This window comes from Leuciscus leuciscus (assembly GCF_965113295.1).
Source record: "Leuciscus leuciscus genome assembly, chromosome: 3".
Lineage (NCBI taxonomy): Eukaryota > Metazoa > Chordata > Actinopteri > Cypriniformes > Leuciscidae > Leuciscus > Leuciscus leuciscus.
In genome coordinates this window covers 41518554-41544695 of record NC_138727.1, presented here as the reverse complement: position 1 = coordinate 41544695, position 26142 = coordinate 41518554, and the positions used below count along the sequence as shown (strand labels likewise).

Genomic DNA, 26142 nt, shown 5'->3' with positions numbered 1-26142 from the left:
CCAATTATACTTTCAAAAAAGTATGTTATTATATAATGTCAATTATCATTATTATTAACTTGCAATAACTTATTGTTAACTTATTAATTTATTATTAAATTGCAAGAACCAGAACAGAACAAGAACAGACAATTATATTAAATCAAGACAAATAAAATAAAGACTAGGTCATGGAAGAATAAATAAATAAATAAATAAATAAATAAATAAATAGGGGTTATCTGCTAGTTTAAATTCCTCTAAGTTACTGAAATTTAAGGCATTCTACTTCTTCCTTAATTTCAATGATAAGAAATAATGACACAGTTCCTTGTGAAATATGTAGAGATTTGGATATTGTTTGTATTGATATTCATAGTAAAAAATGTTTGACCTACAAATGATGCGCCCCCTGCTGTCCGTGAGGCGACTGGCAGTCAAGCAGCTTGACCCGGAGGAGAAGCGCCGCATCGGCCATTTTGGGCTCAAAGGGGGCTTTTCTGTCACCACGTGAGGGCTGGGTTAGTAAGTCTGACACGGGCACTAAATCGAGCCGAGCGAGGACTCAGAGAACAAGGGGGTAAAAAACGGGGAAGACGCTGCCTCACACACCCGCACTCATTTCACATGTGCTGATATAGAGAGTGTAAAGGATGCCGACAGTCACTCTGCCTCCCAAAGAAAACGCTCTGTTCAAGAGGATCCTGGTGAGTGCTAATGCTCCAGTACAAAAACATCCATCCGACAAATAAAGCCTGTGGGCAACCGTCATGAATGTGATTTTGCGCTAAAGCTAATTTTTACTACGTGCGAAAATGAACTATCAAAAGAGTCTCTTTCTGTCAAATGGAGGTTAGCTTTTAGCCTGTTAGCTGCTAGCTGTCAGTGTGCTAATGTAGCTTAACATACAGACACAATGCTGATGGAAAGAGGCTGTCATTGGTTGAATAAAAGCGTACGGGGAGTTTAGTCTTCATTTATTTGATCATAAATGGCAATATTACTACGTTTATACAGTCGCGTGCTCTGCTTTGAGGCTATGTCAGTGGCTGAAGTGAGTCTCGTGGCCTGTTCATCCAGCAAACCACTTTAAAAGATCCTCAGGATATTTCTATGAAAATGACATTTTTGGTGGAGTTTTGATTTTGCGAGCTTTGCAGAGTTGTTTGAGAAGATGGGATGAGCTCAACATGTTTGCAGTGTTTTTCCGTTGTTTGGACACTGAAGGAAAACCTGAGAGTTAAGTGATGCTCAACTTCAGAGCTACAAACACTTGACGTGTTTATACAACTGCAATTCACTGTCATAGCGTGCATTCTTTTTGCTCCACTAATATGTAATGGATTAAACTTAGATTTTAGCAGTCAGGCCTCTTGATAAATGAATGTGTTTCTGTTTGCTGCATTTTTGGCTGTTTTATCCATGTTTCATAACACTCATTTAAACGGCTTTGCATGGTTTTTGTACTGCAGACCTTTACATTTATTAGAGTTGGATGTGGGCTTTAATTTGATATGGGGAAAGTAGATGGCTTGAGAATTGAAACTGACAGCATGATAGGCTTGCATTCATAATCTGCAAAAGTAGTAGTTCTTTATGTGAACTTTTTATCTTGTAAAATACTATATGTGAGCTCTGTCGATCATGATTGATCACATTGTCATCATGAATCCACTGACTGATTTAGCCGGACTTGGTAGTGGTAGTGGACTTGTTGTTTTTTTGACCGATATGATTAGATATCACACTATTTAATTTAAAGATAAGTACTGCATAACAATTCTGAAATTGTATTTATATTTTATAATAATTACTGAAGTATTTACAAAATAATTAGATATTAACAATTTCCAGAACTTTGACTACTAGTTAGTTATTTCAACTTTAAAGCATTATTGAATCTTAAACCGTTATAGGACAATCAGTTATTTTTCCCCCCATGACTGTATTTTTTTTCGACCTCATGCGTATAACTAGCTTTTACGCTGGCAGCTGCTCTCTGAAGTGTTGTATTGGTTTGGTTTGGAGTCTGAGAAACACTCTTATACCATGTTGGCAGACAGTAAATATAGAATTGTGATGATGGTGAAGCCCGAGGACAGACCCCACCTGGACGTTCTACCACCTTTGCTCATGGTTGGGCGCTCTGTTCTCCTGCCTGATTGTTTTGTGCCAATTGCTCAAATCACATTGATGGTCAATGTAAAAAGAATATTTTTACAGTCAAGTAATGGGGCTATGCTAAACAACAAAACCTTGACCCCCTCGGTTAGGACTGTCTGAGGGACTCGAGATCATCTGAACGTGGAGCCACAGATTTGTTTTCTACTGCCAGAGAATTAAAGGGACAGTCACATTAGATTGTGTGTTATATTCACTTACATTTATACTTTTTGGCCCTCAGTTCTATTTAGGGCTGAGCGATATAGCCCAAAAAAAAAAATCATCACAATAAAAATGTTCATATCAGTCGATACTGATAATATCACAATAAAACTTTAAAGAGTTTTGCTCCTAAGTGAAAGTTGTAGAAACCAGACCGTTAATTGTGGTTTTAAACTAGGCCTACTCTTTGCCAGAACATGAATTAATTACACTTTTCCAGTCATTTTTCCTTAACATAATAAATATTATAATTGAAAAATGAATTTCTTAGTTTCTGCATATCCTAACAGGTGATGTTGATACAAGTCATGAAACAGGTTTGTGTCGCCTGACTTTGACGTGTATGTTCAGCACAGTTTGCAGTGCAGGCTGTTGCAATATTAATAGCATTACATGTTTTGTCTCTTAGAAATGCACATTTCACAGTAGTTTGAGTTGGGATGCAGATGTAAGTTTTTTTTGTTTGTTTGTTTTTTTCATAAAAAAAAGCAGTAACCTCTGTAAAAATTGTAACGACCTCAGTTTTATGTTAAAATTTCAATATTCTGACTGAGACGAGAGATCTCTGTATTGTGTCTGGGGGAAAATATCGGAGGCTTTTTTGGTCAGAGGCTAGAGACTGCAGCCGGTAGTAGGAGCTAGCTCTGCATGTTTTCAGCCCACCCATAGGGGGTGGGATCTCACGATAAAAGGTTGAGCGAGTGGATTAGGTATTCTGAGCTGGTCTGAGTGAGTGGAGGTGTATACAAAATGAAGCAAGGGTGTAGAGTTTCATTCAAGCTATTTTAAGGCATGAATAAAAAAAAATTCACAGGATAAAAACGTTTAAAAATGTCATTTTGGTAATCCGATCAAAGATGAGTTATAAGGGATAAAATTATTGACTGCAGGGAGACTTTAATAGCCTACATGTCTACATTAATACTATAATAAAATTATATGTGAATATCCCACATTTCTGCCACAAAACCATGGTGCTATTAGTGTTACTACAGTAAATCCATGGTAAATGATGGTGATTTGTAGATTGAAAAGCCTTAAGTTCTGACTGTATCGTTGCATGCAGTGTTTCTACTGTTTGTCAGCGCTGACTCATTTGGCTTTAAACTAGTTTAAATCACTGAGACATTTAAGTTCTTCACTGAATCCAAGCGCTTCAGTTCTTCACTGGATCTCTCAGCACTGTTTAGTGGTCACGTGACTAGAGGTCGACCGATATGGGTTTTTTCAGGCCGATGCCGATCTTTTGAAATCTGGGTCGACCCCTACACGTGACCGGTCAGCGAGTAAACGCATCTGCAATAGTAAGATTATGAAATGTACAATTAATATTGCCAGCCACATAAGAATCGTAACTAAATCTAAATCAATTTAATTATAATTTTTAATTTAAATAAAGCTGAACCTAAACAAAAAAATGCAAACACAAATTAGAAATGTTGCCTTAGTAATTAAATTAAATTTAACAAGTTAAAGTTGAAGTGCTAAAATGATTAACTTTTTGAAATAAATATTAGAGATCCACCGATATTAGGGGTGTGACGAGATCTCGGAGTTGAGTTTGTCTTTTACTACATATGATAATTCATACTCAAAGTATTATTAGACCGTTATCTAAGGCTGTGCATACAATATATATTAAAACCATTTAGAAATCATTATGAAACAGTGATATTGTGAAATCACTAACGCTGCGGTTCTAATATATTATCATTTACACGTCTCAACTCCATCTCTGCATGTGCTGTGAGTTTGAGTTGCTTATAACTTTCATCTGGGAACGTGCGTAATTGAATCAGATTTGTAATGTAATCGTTTATAAACATACACCAACATAGGCTCTGAGTTTGCGTGTTTTGATGTCATCTTGTTCAAGAAATCACAGTGGCTGCAGCATTTCTATCGTAAAGAAGTGGCCAAATATTAAAGATTAAGTGGACATTTGTATTAAGTGCTGTTAGGCTAATATTAAACAAGGATTTGATCATGCTGTAAAGTGACAACAACAATCACCAGTTTAATAACAATAACCCCCTCTGTAGGCATTTGTTATTAACTTATTATACAGAAGTTGATTATTGTGTATATATAGGCCTAGTGTATTACTTTATGTTGTTCAATAAAACCATATTTGCTTTTTGCCTCATTGTTATGTATTTTGAGTCATTTTAAAGGCTATTGTTCGCTTAGGTCTGTTTTTATTAACACATTGTTTTGCTTTTTGTGACTTTCAGTCAAATAAAATATTTAATATTATAAAATATTACAAAAATATTTTGTTTTGCCATTAAAGATGTTCTTAAGTGTTAAAATATTGTCTCGTCTCGTTCTCGTAAACCCAATATTGTGTATCGTCTCGTGAGCTAAGTGTATCGTCACACCCCAACCAATATTGCTTTTTTTTTATAACCGACAGTCCGACACCAATTTTACTTGTTTTTATAAAATTTTATATTCATATTACAATAATAAAACGCATAGCAGTTTTTTTTTTAAATGTAATTTTAACAATAGGCAAAATAAATTGACAGTCTAATGTTTTCAAATGGAGAACATGAATGACAAGGGTCTATTAAAATACATGTATTGTCTGTGCATTCCATTTTATTTATCCATGGCACATGCATTTTTATTTTTTGTACTTAAGTAATGTTGTCCAATTAATTGTTTGCATTTTTAGGCAGTTTTTTTATTTCTTTGTAGGGCAATAGATTTTTTATTAAGATTTTATTAAGTTGGCCTTAGGAGTGTAAAATTAATTTGAAAAGTTAAGGAATCTTACACTGGTTCAAATAAGGCTACTGTACTGTATAGGTTTGATTTATGTTGAAGTACTTGAAACATGGCTTTAAATGGTGAGCCGTTTGTTTTTGTAATCAAGCTCTCAATTTATATAAAAATTTGGATTTACATGAATCGACCAATATATCTGTTATCAGCTTTCAAATATAAAGATTTATCTGTCATCGGCCTCATTTTTCATAAATCTTTATATTTGTAAGCCGATAACAGATATAGGCCTATGTTTTTTCCTCTTTTCCACCTAGCTTTTAAATTGCTTATGAATAACCGAATTGGTGAAAATTCAGGGGTGGCAATTGCTTGAATGGTGGGTTCATTAATTTATTATTCTTAATGAAAACACAACAACAAAACAGTACAATGACAAACACGCTGATATTAAACATATAACTTTTATTAACGAAACGAATAAGACGGCTTTATTCATGTTTTTAATGTTATTTATATATCTATGTGGTGTTTTTAATATGCTTTAAGTCAGACCATGTGCAAATTCACAAGTCAACACCATTGCTGAGTATTTTGTCCTTAAAACTGCAGAGAAAAAAGACAGTCTAAAAAACACACTTTGAAATCGCTGGTGTTTCTTGCGTCACAAACTGCCTTGTAACCAAAAATGTCAATGTGCGGGCGGGCTTTAGCCTATCATTAACTGCTGCAAAGCAGTGGAGTCTTAAGAGAAGCCTGGTTATCCCGGTATATTTTTCTGTTGATATGAAAAATCATGTACATTTAGCAATATAGCTGGTGAATTATGTATATGATGTATATTCCGATGTTATGATGAACTATATGCCTTTCTCCACTGACGTTCTAAGTTGTTCAAAGCATTTCTAAGGATACTGATTTTTAGAAGGCAGACTGAGATGACGAACGGGAACGTGTTTTGTGTAACATTAGCAACACATTATTAGCTGTTTGATAACGTAGTCAAGCAAAAGGCTAATCATATTAATTACCTGAGAGCAATACATAAAACGCATGACCATTCGATACATCGATTTGAAAACGAGCCTGTATGAGTGAGTGGAGGTGGGGGTCATTTGCATATTCATGGTTCTGCACATACCATGGACTGTAAAAAAAAAAAAAAATGGACGTAGTGTCCGTGACGTCACCCGTAGGTTTCTGAAGGGCATTTTTGTAGCCCAAAGTGGGCGGAGCCGGCCGTCGCCATCTTGCCAGCGCGTCATTCCCAGGTAACCGAAAATGGGCAAAGAGGCGGGATTAGCTGAGGTGACGTGACGGCTAAACAGACAGCAGACAAACGGCTAGTAGTGACAGCAGCGGCAATCCACCTGTCACTCAAGTGGCCACGCCCTTAATTATGCAGAACTTTATGGCTTAATAAAATTTAAACAGATGAGTTATAGAAAAAGTCACCCCCTCAGTTGTCATGAAGGGCAAAATTACCTATATAGACAAACCACTTTTTGCACCAGGCTGTAAACACACTTTTTTTCTGCTGTAAAGTTAAGCATTTTAACATATTGGGTCTTTGGGATTGACTCTCTTTTGGAGCATGTCTCTAGCGGCCAGTCGATGAATTTTAGTTTAAGTCACTTCCGTGTTGGATTCAAGAGAGTGACCAGAAGGTAGTGGCTTGGCGCATACTAAATAGAGCAAGGGTGTAAAGTTACATTCAATCTATTTTAAGCCATGAATAAATCTTTCACAAGGAAAACACGTTTAAATATGTAATTTTGGGGATAAAAAAACAAACAAACAGCATACATAAACGAAAACGAAATGTTAAACGAAATGCCGAAAGACTCCTGCTGCTGGTCTGTGCTGCGGCTCTTGTTCGGCTCATGTTGCGTTGAGCAGACACGTTCAAGTTTTTAATTGTAGTGTGTTCTCTAACTAAACTAAATGATTTTTATTACTATTAAAAAAAATCTAAATGACGGTGGGGTGTGGTGCCGCCAATTTCAGAAACTCTTATTCTGAAAGATTAATCTGTGCATATTGTTCCAAAGAAAAAAGTTAGTTTTTCATCCAAATATAACAACTTGCTTTGCTTCTGAATTTTTTTTCTTCCAAATCAATCTCTGATGTGTTATGCATCATGATTTGCAACTTTATAATAGTCCATATAATACAAACTTTAAATACAAACTTCAGTTGTGAAGAGAAGCTAAATCGTTTGCAGTTTCATGGGAAAAGGGAGTAGGTGGTGTACTTTAACATTTATTGTTCTATTGTACTTACACAAACACAAAGTAATTAGCAACTCAAGTCCATATCGTGTTGTTAAAATCTACTGGGACTGCCCTTTTAATAGTTTTCAAGCCTCAATTTTTAATTTAGAAAGGCTGTTGTATGTAGGATGCTCTGAATTGATTTGAAACCATGCCAGTAGTCAGTAGTCCTGTATTGAATGTCGAAGAGCTGATTCCAGATTTGCTGACAGAATGAGGTGATGTTAGTGATCTCACCACCTATTAGCTGAGCAGAGGCCTGTGTAATAGAGGAAACAGAAGCTGCTCTAAATAGAACTACTCAAAGTAAATTACCATCATTTACAGTGTTTGCAGGGGACAGCGTAAGCATGTGCGTTTATCAAGCGCACCCTCACATAAGGTTAGCCAGCTATGGGTTGTCTTTAGAAAGCACTAACCATAAGAGAAGATACAGATAGTATTGCCAAAGCTCTGCACTTGCAGTTTATTTAGGAGAACCCAGAGTTAAACTAAAAATTGTAACTGGGAGTACTGAGCTGCACTAAAGTAGCAATGCTGTTTAGAATGTTTTTATTTGAATTTGTTAGAATTATTTTTACATGTTTATGCTACATGTTTGTTTACCTGATCAAAGCTTTTATTTAAAAGAGACACTTAAGCAACAGCGCACTTTATTTTTATTGTTTTCACTCTTTCAGACCCCTTTATTAATTGATGTAGAAGTATTTTTGGTATGTATGGAAGGAGGAAGTGAAATTACAGTATAGGAAAAAGTGTTAAAAACTGTTTTGTTCAGTGCTGTTATAACTATCAAAAACAGAAATAATAGGCTATATAATTTCGGTATACCGGTTATCGGCCACAAAAACATGCAAATAATATGTAGGCTATCAGTTATTCAAAGTCAATATCGGTCAATCTCTAATAATAAAGATCATGAAAATCATCTGTGGGGAAAAACTGTTTTCTTCAACTGAAGAGGACTGAATGAGTTTATATTTTTTGCATTAATAGTTGTTTTTTTCTTCTCCTTATGTCATCAGCGATGTTATGAACACAAGCAGTACAGAAATGGACTGAAATTCTGCAAACAGATTCTCTCCAATCCCAAGTTCTCAGAACATGGAGGTAAGAACCATATTTAGCTTATACAGTTTAATGTGAATAACATGGACAATTGAAATTAGCATATTCTGAACAATATTAACTCAAACATGTCCATATGTATGGACAAAACAGTATATTTAGTGACTGGGCAGAATGACCAATCGGGCACTGTTATTAATAATCTCAAAATAGCCACATATCAATCTGGCTCATTATTACTGCATAAAACATACATATCTATATAGATTTAGACTGCAGCTGAGACATTTGTTTACCAAGTAAGTTTACTAGGGCTTAATTAGTGAAAAGTTAAAGGTTATGATCTTTGCAGAGACGCTGGCGATGAAAGGCCTGACCCTGAACTGCCTGGGAAAGAAAGAAGAAGCCTACGAACTTGTCCGCAGAGGTCTCCGAAATGACCTGAAGAGCCACGTCTGTATCCTTGAACCAAAACACACGTTTAAAAGATTTCAGTGTGACATTTATATGCGTCAACCTCCAGCATGCAGAGTGGAGTATGGTAATAGTCCATGTGTTGGAGCAGATGGAATGAGTTTGTTTCCTCATGTTCACAGCAGCAGAATTAACACTCCAGTATTTGTCTCAATTTGAAGCCTGTCGTCGCCGGTGGGGGGTGGGGGGTGGTGGAGCACAGCCAAAATTCCTGCCCTGTGTCTGACAATGATGTGCAGTTACACCATGAACTGTTTGGAGAGCCAAACACATAGTGTGGTGTTTCCTTGTTGCCGGTCAAATGCTTCACATTCTAGAGGTTCATGTTTTACAGGAGAAAGAAAATACATTTTGGAATATAATAATAACTTTTTATTTTTTTATTGGTTGTTTCTACATGAGATACAGTTACCACAAGTTTACCAAAATTTAATTGAAAATGTTTGATAGTGGATAGACTAAAGACACTGTCAGCTTAATACCAAGTATAAGCTAATACCAGCTTAACCAAGTACCGGTAGTTTTTTGAAACTTTATTAATGTGGAATGGCCTATACAGTCAAAGCCATTATTTTGCAACTTGTCCATATAACTTTTTTGCCTACTATCTCTTTACCTTCTCACCACCCACAAAATAAATGAAAACATATAGACACAATATTTTAGGAAAGGGGTCTCTTGCAAGGGGTTTGTTATATTTGCGGATCATTTTTGTTTTCCCCGGTATAGCCGACTCATTGTGTCCGGGGGCAAATATTTTGTCTTGGGCTTTGTGAATTTTTGTAATCATTCTGGGCACAGCACTGACTGTCATCAGCTCTCTAGTCTTGTTTCTCTTAGCAAACTAGTTGCTTTCCTTAATGTGAGATTTTCAGGCTGGCACGTGTACGGTCTGCTCCAGAGGTCTGACAAGAAGTACGATGAGGCTATTAAGTGCTACAGAAACGCTCTGAAATGGGACAAAGACAACTTGCAGATCCTTCGAGATCTCTCCCTGCTGCAGATCCAGATGAGAGACCTGGAGGGTTACAGGGTGAGGATGTGTGTTCAATTACAGTACTGTTCAAAAGTTTGGGGTCATTATGATTTAAAGAAAGAAATGAACTTTGAAATGACTTTTATTCAGCAAAGAAACTATATGAAGTGAATCCAGTATTAAATCAAGGAGTTTATTATTATTATGAAAATAGATATGACCAGGTTGTATATACAAGATGATGTCGAATTGGTCACACAAGACTCACTCGTTCATATTTATTGAAAGGGGAATAGAAACCGGTTTGTGATTTTGTGTAAAAATTTGAGTGTAAAACACATTTAAATAGAATGTTCATTTTTAAGTGATATTAGACAGGTTTTTATTCAGAAAATGTATTAATGGGCGTTTTTAAAAAGGTTTCTCCTGGACGAATTTTAGAATTTCTGTTATATATTAAATTGAAAGATGTAATTGTGATTATTACTATTGTACTATTTATTGTTTTTAAGACAAAAAATTGTTAAATTATGGTAAACGATATATTGACGTGATATTGTAATCACAATTATTTATAAAAATGTAAATACTGTTGTTTGACATGAATATAGCCATTGCTGCTGATGTTTAATCATAAATAAATAAATACATTTACTCAGCAAGGATGCATTTAATTGACCAAGAGAGACTGTAAAGACATTTACAAATGTACAAGTTTTCTGTCAAAATAATGCTGTTCTTTTGATCTTTCTATTCATCAAAATTAATCGTTGATCTTTATTTCTGCAAAATCTTTATTTAGCATCAAATCAGCTTTAGGCTGATTTCTGAAGGATCTTGTGACACCAAAGACTGGAGTAATTATGCTGAAAATTCAGCTTTGCCATCACTGTCAAGAGTTACTTAAAATTGTAATCATATTTCACAATATATATATTTTCTTTTAGTTTTTGCCATAATTTGATCAAATAATTCCAGCCTTGTTGAGCATAAGAAACATTTAAAAATCTTAATGACCCCAAACCTTTGAACAGTAGTGTGTATTTCATTTATTGTAGAATATGCACTGAAATATTATCTTAAAGGAAAATATGCTCTTTAATGTAATTAATTAAAAGCCCCGTATGTGTGCACAATGTTGAGGTGAAACACAAAAGATGCATGCATGCATGTGTGTGTGTGTGTGTGTGTGTGTTGGGCTAAATACAGGGGCCATGACTCAGCAATGTCCATTTCCTGTCTCTTGAGCCTGTTTCTCTCTGCTCTTCTCTTGTGTCTTTTTGTTTCTTTGTTTTCTGCGGGATGATAAAGTGGTTGTGTAATGTTTCGTAGCCTCAGGCTACTCTGATACCTGCTTTTACCACTGAAATGAAAGCCTCAGATTTGGGCTTTGTGCAATATTGCTCCACTGTTGCTTTCAGTAGCTTTTTAGATGGTACTTTGTTACATTGTTTTGAAAGATCCAATTTCTCCTCTCCATTCAGCAAGAGCTTAAACCCTTTAAGCTTTTTAAAACCTAACACCTTTGTTCTGACTGTTTTGACTCTCTTATAGGAGACCCGGTATCAGCTGCTGCAGTTGCGGCCAGCCCAGCGAGCGTCTTGGATTGGTTACGCCATTGCGTATCACCTCTTGGAGGACTACGAGATGGCCGCCAAAATCATTGAGGAGTTTAGAAAAACACAACAGGTAGATACAGACATGACGGGCAGATGCAGCATTTTTTATCGTGTAGTGTCATAATACCAAAATGCTATACTAATGAACATAGTAATATATCAATATGCTTTAAAACGACATGGATTGTGAAATGTTATTTAAAAAAAATATTTGAAAAATTAAAATAATGGTATGTAGTAGGGGTGTCCCCGACTAAGGATTTTCATAGTCGGATCTGAATCGTCAAGTCTTGCCTATAGTCGACTAATAGTCGAATAGTGTGTGGGGTTGAGGAGGGGGCGGGGCTTTAACATTTTAAAGCCGTGATGTACAGAACATCACACAAAGATATAGAAGAAAATGTATAAAAACATTTCGGATCAAGAAAACTAAGAAATAACATAAGTAACGGTCAGCTTCGGCGCAATTGCCGAGACGGCCAACAACAGAGCCATTGACCCGGACATCAGGGCTGCCCTATTCAACAGCACTGTCCTGCCGGCCATGCTCTATGGGGCCGAGACCTGGACAATGACGGCGGCCGACCAGCTAAAGCTGGCCGTGACTGAACGCGCAATCGAGCGCCGCATGATCGGGGTCCAACAGACCGACCACGTCCGCAATGAGCAGTTGCAGGCCATGACCAGGGTGGACAACGCGGTGGACCTGGCCAACAAGGCCAAGAAGCGCTGGGCCGGGCACCTGATGCGGCGGACGTACGAAAGATGGATCCGCGAAGTCACTGTCTGGTTGCCGATCGATATCAAGCGGGCACGTGGACGCCCTGCAACACGATGGCGCGACTCGCTACGACAAGATCTGGGACACAATTGGATGAGGCTCGCCCAGGACCGACAGACCTGGGTAGATCGTTGTGGTCTGCGCTGACCACTTTTGGCCGGCGAAGACAGACCGATTCTGGATTCTGGAACTGCAGAAAGGCCACCCTGTAGATAGGATTTGCGTTTCACATGCAAATCAAATGAAACGGATAAATTGCCTGTACGAGCATGCTCTAGGCCTACAGCGCAACACCGATGCACTGAAAAATAATCAACAATTCATTTTCAGAATTAAAGAAGAACACTATATATTTCTAATAAATAAAAAGACAAAACGAAAATAAGTCAGAAATAAGTCATAAAATGTAGAACAAATGTGTGCAAAATACCTAAAGTGCAAAGGAACATATATTCAAAACACAAGCCACAAATAGTTAAATTAGATAACCCTGAGTGATCAATTAATAAAATAAAAAAAAAAGAAATGATCAAAATAACGAAGTGGCAGTCTTTTTAGCTAAACATGTTCACAGCATCCAAAAATCTAATTAGAAACGGCTGAAATGTTTTGAAATAACTTGTACCCTAACCGATCGAGAAAAAATTCCAGTCTTTCACTCTGTCTGTGTCCGTTTGAGTCTTTTCAAACTGTGTGTGTGGATAAAATACATTCTAAAACGCTTAACGTGAAAAACGTTTAACGGCTTAATGTCCTAAAACTTTTATATAAAAAATAGGACTTTTATGGGCTTTTCCCAAATCACGGAAGTGACCTCGTCCTGGTTAGCGGTAGCATAAGCCATCAGGCTAGTGTTATTTAAATAAACTCTTGATGTACTTACAAACTTTCCAATGCCTCGTTTTATGAGTACAGAACATATTTGTACTACTGCAGAAGTTTGGTACCATTCTGGGCATTATTAGTGGGGTAATTTACGAGATACAACCTTGGATCCATTAGCGCCTGCACTATATCTCTAAATAAACTCGAACTTTAATAATGTTCGACCAAGGGAAAAAAAGCTTCTGGGGCGTGTTTGGCTCGAGGTCATGGTGCAAAGGACCTTAGGTTGAAATTACTCCGAACCATCCCTTTAATAAGGTGTGTAGCCTACTGTGTACATACATTAAGCAAGTAAAAATTCTTTGCACATTTTTATTGACAGCATTATCATAATGGGCTGTATATTAACGTATTGAAAGAAAACCGGTAGTTCTATATGAAATCTTACGTTGAGCACCCTCATATAGCCACAATGGCATGATCCTCATTTAATAACACCTCTGCGAAGATTCAATCGGTTTTTTTGTTGTTGTTGTAGTTTTGGTGCTTCAACTTTAGCATAAAAGGACATTTGAAATTTGGCTTTGGTTAGCAACTGTAATTTAAGTTTTTCATCTAATAATTTTTTTATTTTATATTAATTTATATTTCAATTAAAAAAATAGAATTTTAATAGTTTTAGTTAAAAATAACATATTTTTTCCAATAATTATTTAAGTACAGAGCCAGGTAATAAAACACAAATTTACAAGTTTTTTTTTTCTCCATATTGTTGTTTGACTAATATCTTTTTTTTTTGTTTTTTTTTTTTGTTTGTCATATGAGACAGTGGAAATTGGATTGGAAAGTAGAGGAAGATTTATGCAAACATCTGCATTGTATCAAAACATTCACGCTCTTCTCAGAGCATGCATGCATATGAATGTTCAAAAACTGGTGCCTGTCAGTGAGACAAAGTATATAGTATAGTATCAACATGCGTACCAAAGTACCTGTACTTTTCACATCCCTATTAATTTGGAATAGATTTGAAAGAACAGGGGCAGAGGTATTGTGAAAACTTCAACCTGCCACTACAGGTCAACAGGCAACACAATAGCATACGATTATTGTGGCTTCCAAGATAAGACGCTTACTTCCTCTCATTGGTTTCTAGCCCAACAGGAAACTACAAGTTGGCAGGCTAAATAAATAATTCCTAACTGTTTTATGTTATTTTAGAGGGATTAGTTAATGCAACAGATACTTTATCTGTGTGTTTTATGGTGTTTATGAATGTTTGTTTGATTTCTTTTTCTTTTCTTTTTTCTCAGACATCCCCTGACAAAGTGGATTACGAGTACAGTGAACTGCTGTTGTATCAGAATCAGGTCCTGAGGGAGGCGGGACTCTTTAGAGAAGCTCTGGAGCATCTCACCACCTACGAGAAACAGATCTGTGATAAACTGGCCGTGGAGGAAACCAAAGGTACATCAGTGCACCACTTTCTTCCCCATCTTCCACGGTTTTCCTTTGTTTCCTGTTTTATCTTCTGCGTTTTATGATATTTTGTCCATTATGCAGTTTTTCCTTTTCACATTTTGCTTGTCTAGCAGATTGACTTCCTGTTTGTGGTGCCCTATGGAAAATTCTCTCATTTAATTCCTTCTGTTTGTGTTGTGGATGTGTAGGGGAGCTTCTGTTGAGTCTGGAACGGTTCGAGGAGGCGGCAGATGTATACAGACGACTGCAGGAGAGAAATCCTGAAAATTGGTCTTATTACCATGGCCTGGAGAAATCCCTCAAGCCTGGTACACAGCATTGTTTTTATCTTACATCTTATAACAATATGCATGCACATGAGTAACAGTTTAACAAAACACAGCATGTCTGGTGTTTTTCAGTGAATGCAGAAGAGAAGCTAAAGATCTATGAGGAGGCCTGGGAGAAATACCCTAAAGGTCTCGTACCTCGCAGATTACCGCTCAGCTTTCTGTCTGGTAGGCAGCTCTTCTTCTAGTCTAATACATCAGCTTCTGCCGTAATTTTGGATTTGTTGAATAAAATGCTTGTGTATTGTTCAGGGGACAAGTTTCGAGAGTGTTTGGATAGATATTTAAGAATGAACTTCAGTAAAGGCTGTCCTCCAGTCTACACCACACTCAGATCTCTCTATCAGGACAAAGAGAAGGTGAGGAAACGCACTACACGTACAGAACATTCATACTAGTGTTTACGTCCAGATGGGTTTTTCACACATTATTTTAATTGCAGGTGTCAATAATTGAAGAATTAGTTGTTGGTTTTGAAACGTCATTACGGAGCTGTCGAATGTTCAGTCCAGATGGTATGATTTTTTTCTTTATTTCTTATATTTACTTTTGATTTCATTTCATGATTAAATTATTTTGATTATAGGGATCCTATCATAAGAAGTCAAATTTTGCTTGATCTTTTAAAAAGTCAATCTGTATTGAAGCTTTCAGAACACAAAAACTTGCCATATCAAAATGGTGTTAAAGCAATCGTTATGTGAATACCCACAGCTATGTGAAAAAAGTGGATAAAAAGTGATAGTTCACCCAAAAATGAAAATTTGCTGTTGATTTACTTGAGTCAAAAAACATACAGGCAAAACAAAATAATACCCGTGGCTCCTGACGATACATTGAGGTCTTATGAAGCGAAACAATCGGTTTGTGCAAGAAACTGAACATTATTTACAGCATTATTACCTGTAATCTAAAGCCTCGGCAAATGGCCCTGAGCGCGGGCTTCCTGTCACATAATGACATATCCCTTTAAAGGGTTAGTTCACCCAAAAATGAAAATTCTGTCAATAATTACTCACCCTCATGTTGTTCCAACCCCGTAAGACCTTCATTCATCTTCGGAACACAAATTAAGATATTTTTGATTAAATCTGAGTGCTGTCTCACTCCTCCATAGGCTTCTAAAACACTATAACTTGCTGGCCCAGAAAATGCATTAAAGACATTGTTAATATAGTCCAAGTGACTCCAGTGGCTCAATTTTAAGTTTATAAAGCGATGAGAATACTTTTTGTGAAAAAAAACAAGAAAAAAACCGACTTTATTCCACTTTTCATTTCCTTCTCTCTGGGCCTCGAGTCTTTTCACGTAGTGTTTAAGTGCAGCGCGTCTGTGTTGCACATCACCACGTATCACACACATGACCAGCGTCGGCCAATAGTGAGCCTACGTGGTGACGTGCAACACAGTCGCGCTACGCTTAAACACTACGTGAAAAGACTCGAGGCCCAGAGAGAAGGAAATGAAAAGTGGAATAAAGTCTTTATTTTTTTGCGCACAAAAAGTATTCTCGTCGCTTTATAAACTTAAGATTGAGCCACTGTAGTCACTTGGACCTTTACACTGTAGTGGACTTGGTCTTTAATGCATTTTCTGGGCCAGCAAGTTATAGTGTTTTAGAAGCCTATGGAGGAGTGAGACAGCACTCAGATTTAATAAAAAATATCTTAATTTGTGTTCCGAAGATGAACGAAGGTCTTACGGGGTTGGAACAACATGAGGGTGAGTAATTACTGACAGAATTTTCATTTTTGGGTGAACTAACCCTTTAAGCCCAAAGTATACATATGCCATCTGTTTCGCAACTGTTTGCCTGACATAATTTTCATCATCAGGAGAGTCTGTGGATGTCTGTGCACACTGTCCGCATGCAGCCCAATCTTTGTGTGCGTGTACAACAGCTCATGCGCAAAGTGAATGTTGAGACAGAAGAGTCCACTAGGTGACAGTACCCAGTTGTGATGTATTGTACAGACAGTAGTTGAAGAAGAGTGCAGAAAGAGCGATTTAAGAAAACAAAGCAGCATATCATTCTCCATCGTTTTTGTTCTTGTTTTAAACTTTATATGCAATGGCGGATCCACTACTACTATCCTTCTGAGCAAATGTCCTGTAAATGACACAACTCAGTGCTGCCCTCTGTTGTTTTGTAGAGTATAGAATAGCAACTGTACTGCGCATGTCGAACTCGTCCAGCAAGTGGAAATTATGGAGAAATTAAATGCTAAAAATGTATATGATTCTTTTTATGCTGTGGTGAGCCTTCTGATTGGTTTTGGTGGATCAGCATTTATCTGATTGGTTCTTTTGCTGGTCACATGTAGATGATGGCAAAGAGGAGCCGCCCACTACGTTACTTTGGGTGCAGTATTTTCTGGCTCAGCACTATGATCAGATCGGCCAGCACACCATGGCTCTCGAATACATCAACGCTGGCATTGAGAGCACGCCTACTCTGATAGAGCTCTTCCTCATTAAAGCCAAGATATACAAGGTAATATACAAAACACATCATACACCATTACCATTTTGAAGATGCTTTTCATTCAATCTGCAGTATGCTAATTGATGCGAGCATCACAACGGCTTGGGTCTCTCATTGAAAGGTGCAACTAATCAAATGAAAATGAGAATAATTAGGTGGGTTCAGCGATTTGATTGTCAGATATCCCAGCTCCATTGTGTCTCTTTTGTATTTCCCTCTCTCAGCATGCTGGGAACATCCGGGAAGCAGCTCGCTGGATGGATGAAGCTCAGGCCCTGGACACAGCAGACCGTTTTATCAACTCCAAATGCGCCAAGTACCTGCTTAAAGCAGGTCTGGTCAAAGAAGCTGAGGAAATGTGCGCCAAATTCACAAGGGTAAGAGGAGTGTGCGCTCGTGCTCATTTGTGTACACAAGCAGGCTTCTCTCTGGTAATTATGTTTGTATCTGTTTTGTGTGTCTTAGGAGGGAGCGTCTGCAGTAGAAAATCTGAATGAGATGCAGTGTATGTGGTTCCAGACTGAATGTGCTCTGGCCTATAAATCTATGAAGAAATGTGGAGAAGCACTCAAAAAATGCCATGAGATTGAAAGGGTTCGTTTTTTTTCTGCTTTATTTATATGATGATTTTTGTGTGCTGATTTTACCTCATTTGATTGTTTAATCGTTGATTGTTTTTTGCTCTGTCACACATTCGTTCCTTACAGCACTTTGTAGAGATAACCGATGATCAATTTGACTTCCATACATACTGCATGCGGAAGATGACGCTGCGTTCCTACGTGGACCTGCTTAAACTGGAGGACGTGTTGCGTATGCACCCATTCTATTTTAAAGCCTCACACACCGCCATCCAAATCTACCTCAACCTGCACGACAACCCGCTAACGGATGACAGCAAGGAGCTACAGGCTGAAACTGGTAATATGACTGAATCAAGCCCTGCTTATCGTTGCTGTCGGGTGGAAACCTTGTATCTCCATATTTTGCCTTTTTTTCATAAATTAATAATATTGGTCACCCTTTACATATGTCTGTGGGTTTTACTAATATTTACTAGTGGTGGAACGGATCACAAAATTCAATCATTTACGGTTTTTGAGCCACGGATTGGGTAATTTTTTCGGGTCAGCAAAAAAAAAAAAAAAATATATATATATATTGGGGGGGGGGGGGGGGGGGTAACTTTTCATTTATTACTAAAAGCTCACTTGAAGTTCTTCGATACTACATCAAAACCTTCTAGCCTAACTGATAAAGTTTAAACATTATTAAAAACAAGTGAACAGTCAGTAATAAAATAAGAACAAATACACAAATTACATGCAGAGATGAATACTAAATAACAAAGTTACAAAGTCTAACAGTACTGCCGTGCAAAGGCCGAAACTTCGTTTTTGGTCAAATGAGTTATTGATATTTTTGGCACATTCAAGACCTCCTTTATCATGTGGATAAGTATATTGAGTCAATGTCGTTGTTTTTAGGAGAAAATAAAGGGTTGTAACTTCCAAAAACCAAGGCAGAAGGCAAAACCTTTGGCCTTGTTTTGGAACGCTCAAATTGAGTTACAGTACTCTGCCTTTGTTTAGCCGTGAGTCAATATGAAGTTACTGTGCATACTGTACTGTAATATCTGATTTTACAGTGCTCTGCCTTTGTTTTTACTGTCCATTAAAATTTGCCGCATTTAAATTACGGTGTAACCTGTGTACAGCTGCCATCAGTCCCTGTAACCTCTGAAATGTCCTCTGAGCTTTGTCCTGCACAAACGCGGTCAGAACATTTAGTGCTGGCCGTGCTGTCTGAAACCCCCCTCTCTCTCTCTCTCTCTCTCTCTCTCTCTCTCTCTCTCTCTCTCTCTCTCTCTCTCTCTCTCTCTCTCTCTCTCTCTCTCTCTCTCTCTCTCTCTCTCTCTCTCTCTCTCTCTCTCTCTCTCTCTCTCTCTCTCTCTCTCTCTCTCCTCTTCTGCGTTTAAAATTGTTTGAATGTGTAAATTGGCAAGACAAAACACTTCCAAATGATAAACTTTCACTCTATGATGGTTAAATTTAGCAGTTAATCCACTAATCACATACGGTTAGGGGTGGGCGATATGGCAAAAAAAAAAAAATCTGAAAATTCACGATTCTTTTTCATGTGACTGAGCATTACAGCCAAACTAATGTCTATTTTAAAAACAAAGCCTTACACGGTAACAACATATAAGAAAAAAGAATGGCAGACATTTAGGCCAAAGTGGCGAAGATAAAAATCTTTTTTTCTATTTTTAATTACAAAGAAAATTACAAAGATACACATTACAAATTAAATAAACAGTGCTTTATTTTTTTGAGCTACAGTTGGTGTATTTAACAGTAGCATTCAAGAAAGAAATTAAATGAACAAATATAAAAATAAAATACTACATAGACTTCACTGTATAAATTATACATTGATTCTTATTAATGCTTCTATTAAAGTTCTCAGTCAAGAGCAGTGAGTGATTTTATCTCGATGTTTTGTTGTTTTATTAACATTAAAGGGATAGTTTCTCCAAAAATGAAAATTGTCATAATTTACTCTCTCAAGTTGTTTTAAACTCTAATAAGTTTCTTTCTTCTGTTGAAATTAAGTTATTTTGAAGAATGTGGGTATCCAAACAGTTGCTGGTCCCCAGTGACTTCCATAGTATATTTTTCCTATTATGGAAGTCAGTGGAGACCAGCAACTGTTTGGATACCCACATTCTTCAAAATAACTTATTTTGTGTTCAGCACAAGAAATTAATTAATACAGGTTTGGAACAACATTAGAGTGAGTAAATAAAGACAGAATTTTCATATTTTGGGTGAATTATCCCTTTAAGGACAAGCGGCAGCATGTTTACTATAGGCTACTGTCACTTCAAGACCGCACCTAATATAAACGCATGTGACACGCACCTTATTTTCTCAAATGTTTGCTTTCACTTTAGACATGTCCAACTGTGTTTGTAAACCTTGTGTGTATTTGACAGTATTAGCTCAATAATCCTCAAAAAATAACTTAGTCTAGTAACCAGGCGCAGTGTGACAGGCTTTTAATGCCTGTGCGCTTCAGGTGTACTGTGTACACGCTCAGAAAAGCGCATGTTAGAACAGCGTATCAGCCCGCGAATGAAATGTTTAACCGACTTTAAAGCACATGCAAATAGTGAACTTTTGTGAATTGCAGTGTCCCGTGAGTGTAACTCTACCTCTGCGTTAACGTGATGTGAAGTACGTCGCGTTTTACAGTATGTTGAGACTGAGGAGCCAGAACTGCAACTGATAGAATGGACTGTAACACGATACTACGATATTTCTTCAAAAGAGGATTGTGGAGACATTTTTATCGTCCATGATCAAAAATCGTGATATCGCACACCCCTATTTACGTTTTTTTTTTCTTTACTCTGGAAACACTATGCATTTGAAGGCTAATGAGCGGCGAAGAGTGTTTTAGTCTAGCATTTGTTGTAAACTCATAGCAATACTGTTTTAAATAGCCTGCGCTTATCATTTTGTCTTTAATAACATGAGAATTTGGCCAAATGACAGAAACTGAGCACCCACATAGCTACAATAAACTTTATAACCTGTAAGTTGATTTACATTTTTGTATGTGATTCACTTACTGCCTCAGATGCGACCGTTCTAATGAAGGACAAAACATGTATGTCAAACATTCGCTGGCCAAAAGCTTTGTAACTCCATTTTAGCTTGATTTTGGTAAAATGCTAATAATATAATGACACATGCAAGTGTCTGACCAAATATAAACCACAATATTAACTGACAACAGGCAAGTGTTTATTTACAAAAATAGTGGTTTTTCCATTTCCTGAAAAGCGGTTTTGGACATACAAGGTTTCCTCCCGACAGCGATAATATTTTTCACGTGTTTTCTTAAAAGGAAGTATGCTTAATGCTGCTTGTTTGTCAATCAGGGAACCTGACTGACAAAGAACTGAAAAAGTTAAGGAATAAGCAACGGAGAGCACAGAAGAAAGCACAGCTGGAGGAGGAAAAAAAGAATGCAGAGAAAGAGAAACAGTTAAAGAACCAGAAGAAGAAAAAAGAGGATGATGACGAAGAGATCGGCGGACCTAAAGAGGAACTCATACCAGAGAAACTGGCCAGGGTGTGTGTTTGGTTTGAGATAAATGTTTGTGAATGTGGGGAATTCTGATGAGAAAAGAAAAACACAATTCATGTCTTTTGTAGGACCCAAGGGAAATTTGAAGGAAGTTTAAAGATTTCTTTTGTTTTCCCAGGTGGAGAACCCATTAGATGAAGCTGTAAAGTTTCTGACTCCTTTGAAAAACCTGGTGAAGAATAAAATAGACACACACCTTCTGGCCTTTGAAATCTACTTTAGGAAAGGTATGTGCTTTACATCTCTGAACCACAGTCTCATCTTCATTTGAACAATCTAGTAGTCATAATATCTAAGTCGGCACGAAATGAAAATTCCTCTTGTCTATTTTCTAAATGCGCGTTATCTTTTTGTGAACAATTTAACCATGCATATGTTTCTTTCTTTTTTTTTATCCAAATATAATTGGTGAAACTTAACGTATGCCGGACTTCTCCGGTTAACACCTTTCTCACAATCGACTGAAAGCTCGCTTTCAGATTTGCCAACTACCTTTATTTTTCCAATTATATTTCACTTAGATGTACATCACAATGTGAAATAAATTCTGTCGCTACTTCTGTTACATTGTGAATTTAAGAGTTCTTTGTCATTTTTTAACGTTCTTTGTCATCAATTTCCTCAGAAAAGTTCCTGTTAATGCTGCAGTCGGTGAAGAGGGCCTATGCAATAGACCCGGACCACCCTTGGCTTCACCAGTGTCTAGTGCGCTTCTTTAAAGGAGGTGAGTGAACCCAGAGTGTGCTTGTTTTCTTTACATTTAATCAATTGGCCACTCTTTTGACTTATTTGTTGCTTCTGACACCATATTCACCTCCATGTGTTAAGTTTGGTCAGTAATGTGTTCATTTTGATTGGCTAACAGTGTCCGAAAGTAAAGACCTAGCAGAATCGGTCTGCATGGTGCTCAAGCAGGAAATCTCCAGGCTGTTTGGGGAAAGTAATGCTAAGAGCTTCAACCAGGCCTTCCTCACCAAGCACTCCAGTTCCATCCCTCACCGAGTAGCAGGTGCACATGCTCAACACTTTATATTCACACAGCTTTTTTTCAAACTACTACTTTTCCATAATGCATTTTCACCTTTTTTCTTCCTTCACAGCTGCCAAAATGATGTTCTATTTAGACCCTTCAACACAGAAGAAAGCAATGGAGCTGGCTATAGCACTTGATGAATCACTGAACAACAGAGGTGTTCAGGTACATAGTAGACTACATGACCTTAAGAGGATTTTACTAGCTGATTAATGTATAACAAGTGACAAGAATGGACACATTTGGGTAAATATTGTAAAACTACTTTTTAAAAGGATAGAGTTTAAGAGTTTATCCACACTGTCCCTTGTAGAACATGCACGGCTTTTTATTTCAGAGCGATTTCTTCACATTATTGATTTGACTAGCTTTCTGCTTTCTTTTTTAATTAAAGCTTATGTATTCAGCAAAACAAGGCGGTTGTAAGAACACAGTTGGCTGACATACACTACATGACTTTAGCACAGATATTTTCCCTGATTTGCATGTTCATATTAGCTTTGATTCCGTCCAGTCTTAGGATATGAAACTTGTTTGATTATTTTGAGCCAATTTTAAATGTTTTCATTTGCTATGCATCTCCTAGCAGCATGTTTCTACATGAATTTTAGTTCGGAACTACTTTAAAAAAAAAAAGTCTGCTGTGTGATCCTCAGTCGTTTAGTTTTACTCTGTAACCATTTACATAGTCACTAAGTGTATGATGCTTAGTGTTTTAAAATCTTTTTCGATTGTAAAAGTCGTGTCGGGTATTCCAGCCTTTACTGTGGGCCTCTTTACTCCTGGTCACTTCATGCATTCTCTCTGATCGGATATCTCTTCAATCGTGAACTGACCAGGTGTAAATGCCCTCCGAAACGCTTTCGGATTTAAATCCGATCCCTCAGACCACTTCAGGAGCTGGTTTGAGAGTCATTCCAAACGAAGCTGGACTAGTATAGACTGTGTAAATGCATCTGGTTGATGAAACCACATAAATTTTACTCCCAGAATGTTAAAAAATAAACATGTGAGAGCATGTTATAGCCAGATATGACAGCTCTACTGCAACACGCATTGCCGCAGATGAGCAGCTGAGTTTCTCTTCAGCAAGCTGATGTGCAAACTGCCGCAAATGAAACTGAAAGTAAGTCGCAGACTCTCAAAACACTAGGGCTGTACTCAACCAAAGAAAATCTTGGTCGACTGAAGTCCTGAAATTTTCGACTAAAAATCGACTAAAATCGACTAAAAATGACGTTAGAAAAAAAAACGTTAAATTAATTAGATGTGCACTGTGCGCAGTACTTGGTAGCCTTGTTGTCCGCCTAAATGAATTATAAATAAACAAACAACTAGTAGGCTATTTGCAGTATATTAAATCGTTTTTGACCTAATTATTTTGCACTGAAATGAGTCTGACACTTGAGTCTGTCAGCTCTGACAGCGCTGCATCACCTGCGCAATATCATAGCTTATGATTTCCGAAAATAGTACTATGTTGTCAACTAGTGATATCATCACAAGAACTGTTGAGGAATATACAACATAATTTAGACAATTATTTTTGTCATATGTTATAATAATAAGTTATTATTAGTCAGACACTATCATTTCACCGTGCATGTCCTCGCACCGAGCGAGGCTGATGAGCTTAACGTTAGCTTCGCAGCTGAGACACGAATAGACTATTAACTTAAAGCTTTACTCTTAATAAACACAAAAGGCACGTCCACTTTAATAAAAAAATTATATTTATTAAACAAACCAGATCAAGAGCAGAAACGAAATAAAGTGCATAACTGAAAAATAAAGCATCCTAGGCTCAAAACTAACAACCAACAGCACAGCGCAATTGCGCATTAGGCTCCAAATAAAAAATAAAAAAGTTAGGTTATCACACTAAAACATTGAAATATGCAAATTCTGATATGTTCATAGCTTACTCAAAACAGACAGGGCAAGCTAACGCAGACAAGTGAGCTTACCACTTTTACAGTAGATGATATGTCATGTTTGTCGTCAAGCTGTGGAAAACTGTTGCTTGCAAACTTTGCATTCGACCTTTTTCCTGTTATCAATTTTAACAAAATGCTGCCACACTGTCGATTTCTTTGTTGTTGACATGTTAGAAGAGGACTGTTAAACGCTCTCACAATTAAATAAATAATATTCAGCATCAAACCTACTACGCTCGACGCTCTCTCTTGGGTTGGACTAATCCAAAAAAGGTGAAAACAAGGGGGGTGTTTTGAAGACAGACTGTTACAGTGAAACAAGGGTATTCTGAAAACACCCCCATTAGCAGTTAGTGCTTTCCACCTGATGAAATGAGCGCGCCTCAGCGCGGCAAAACTGATGAAATAAACGCGGCAGAAAATCGACCAATCAGAATTTTGGTCGAACCAGAACGTATCGACCAACTAATCGACTAATCGACTAGGACAGTACAGCCCTACAAAACACAATCATCTTCATTAAAAGTAGTGTGACTAAATGATCTTACCAGTGCTGATGCCGCATTCTCTCCTATTACGGTCTTTGATCTTGAAATTAGCTGATGATAAATAAAATGCAACTTGTATCGGTTGCTTCTGTTGACGTGAACTCCGTTAAATTTGCATATAGCAAGGGAATTGAAGATCGTATTTATGTCCGTTTTGCGGAGACCCGTTTATGTGGCCGAGTGTAAATGGAACCGTTTTAACAAATCAGATAGCTATCCGACCAGTAAATACACATGAAGTGACCAGGTGTAATCAGACCCTATATTATAGCCATACTACTTTATTTTCTTGCAGATCTGTACAGATGTTTTGGAAAGCCTGCGTGATGGCAGCCTTGGAGAGGCTAAAGAAACGGCCGAGTTATACCGAGCGGAGTGTCATAAGATCTACCCCTATACGCTGGCCTTCATGCCTCCAGGCTATGAGGAAAACATGAAGATTGCGGTCAATGGAGACGTCTCCACGGAAACTGAGGAGCTGGCCAATGATATGTGAACATCCGAAGAGGGTGAAGGACTGAGGGAGGAGGTGGAGGAATGGGAAGCGGTGCGGCACCGCCTCTGTCGAACACCCAAGACGGTTGCCATTGACTATTGCGGTTCTATGAGGAACTTCCTGCGATCTTCTACACCCCCAGAAATTGCAGTTAGGACTCAGACAGTGACTGTGTTTTGGAGTGGAGGAAGAAGAGGAGGGGTGTGGAGGGAGAGACGAGAATAAAATGCCCATTTTACTTTTTTAACCTTGCTGATGACTACTCTCTAACTGAAAACTAGTCAAACATGCATCCCATTTTGAAATACAGTATGTCTGAATGCAAACTTTATGCAATGGCGAGAGCAAATCCCATAGTCAACAAACCAAGCAAGAGAAACACACTCAAACCCATCTTTCCCCTGTTTTAAAGAGTAATTTATATGAAAAATAAAAGCTTAAAAAGGATATTGGCTTTTTGTGCAGAAGATCTGGTGTGAAAAGGTGGCTGAATCGTCTGAAGTTGGACATGGTTTTGGGGGAAGGCTGGGTGGACAGGAAGTGATGTCCTAATGGGGAAGCAGC

General features: G+C 37.5%; 1 protein-coding gene across 1 annotated transcript; it reads left to right on the top strand.

Moving 5' to 3' along the window:
* The first annotated feature begins 453 nt into the window (after positions 1-453).
* On the top strand, positions 454-26025 carry naa15b (N-alpha-acetyltransferase 15, NatA auxiliary subunit b). Its single transcript, XM_082164841.1, has 20 exons — positions 454-686; positions 8393-8477; positions 8788-8892; positions 9785-9942; positions 11440-11574; positions 14424-14577; positions 14781-14900; positions 14994-15089; positions 15174-15280; positions 15364-15436; positions 17246-17415; positions 17631-17783; positions 17872-18000; positions 18114-18327; positions 21356-21549; positions 21683-21791; positions 22190-22288; positions 22430-22573; positions 22665-22762; positions 25378-26025. The coding sequence occupies exons 1-20, from the start codon at positions 633-635 to the stop codon at positions 25576-25578; spliced, it is 2598 nt and encodes an 865-aa protein (XP_082020967.1). The 5' UTR covers positions 454-632; the 3' UTR covers positions 25579-26025.
* Positions 26026-26142: the final 117 nt, after the last annotated feature.

Bases quoted from the DNA above. Each gene is read 5' to 3' on its own strand.
- naa15b (XM_082164841.1), top strand. From the start codon at position 633: ATGCCGACAGTCACTCTGCCTCCCAAAGAAAACGCTCTGTTCAAGAGG. The intron at 14,578-14,780 runs GTACATCAGTGC...GTGGATGTGTAG, and splicing joins GGCCGTGGAGGAAACCAAAG to GGGAGCTTCTGTTGAGTCTG. The intron at 17,784-17,871 runs GTAAGAGGAGTG...TGTGTGTCTTAG, and splicing joins TGTGCGCCAAATTCACAAGG to GAGGGAGCGTCTGCAGTAGA.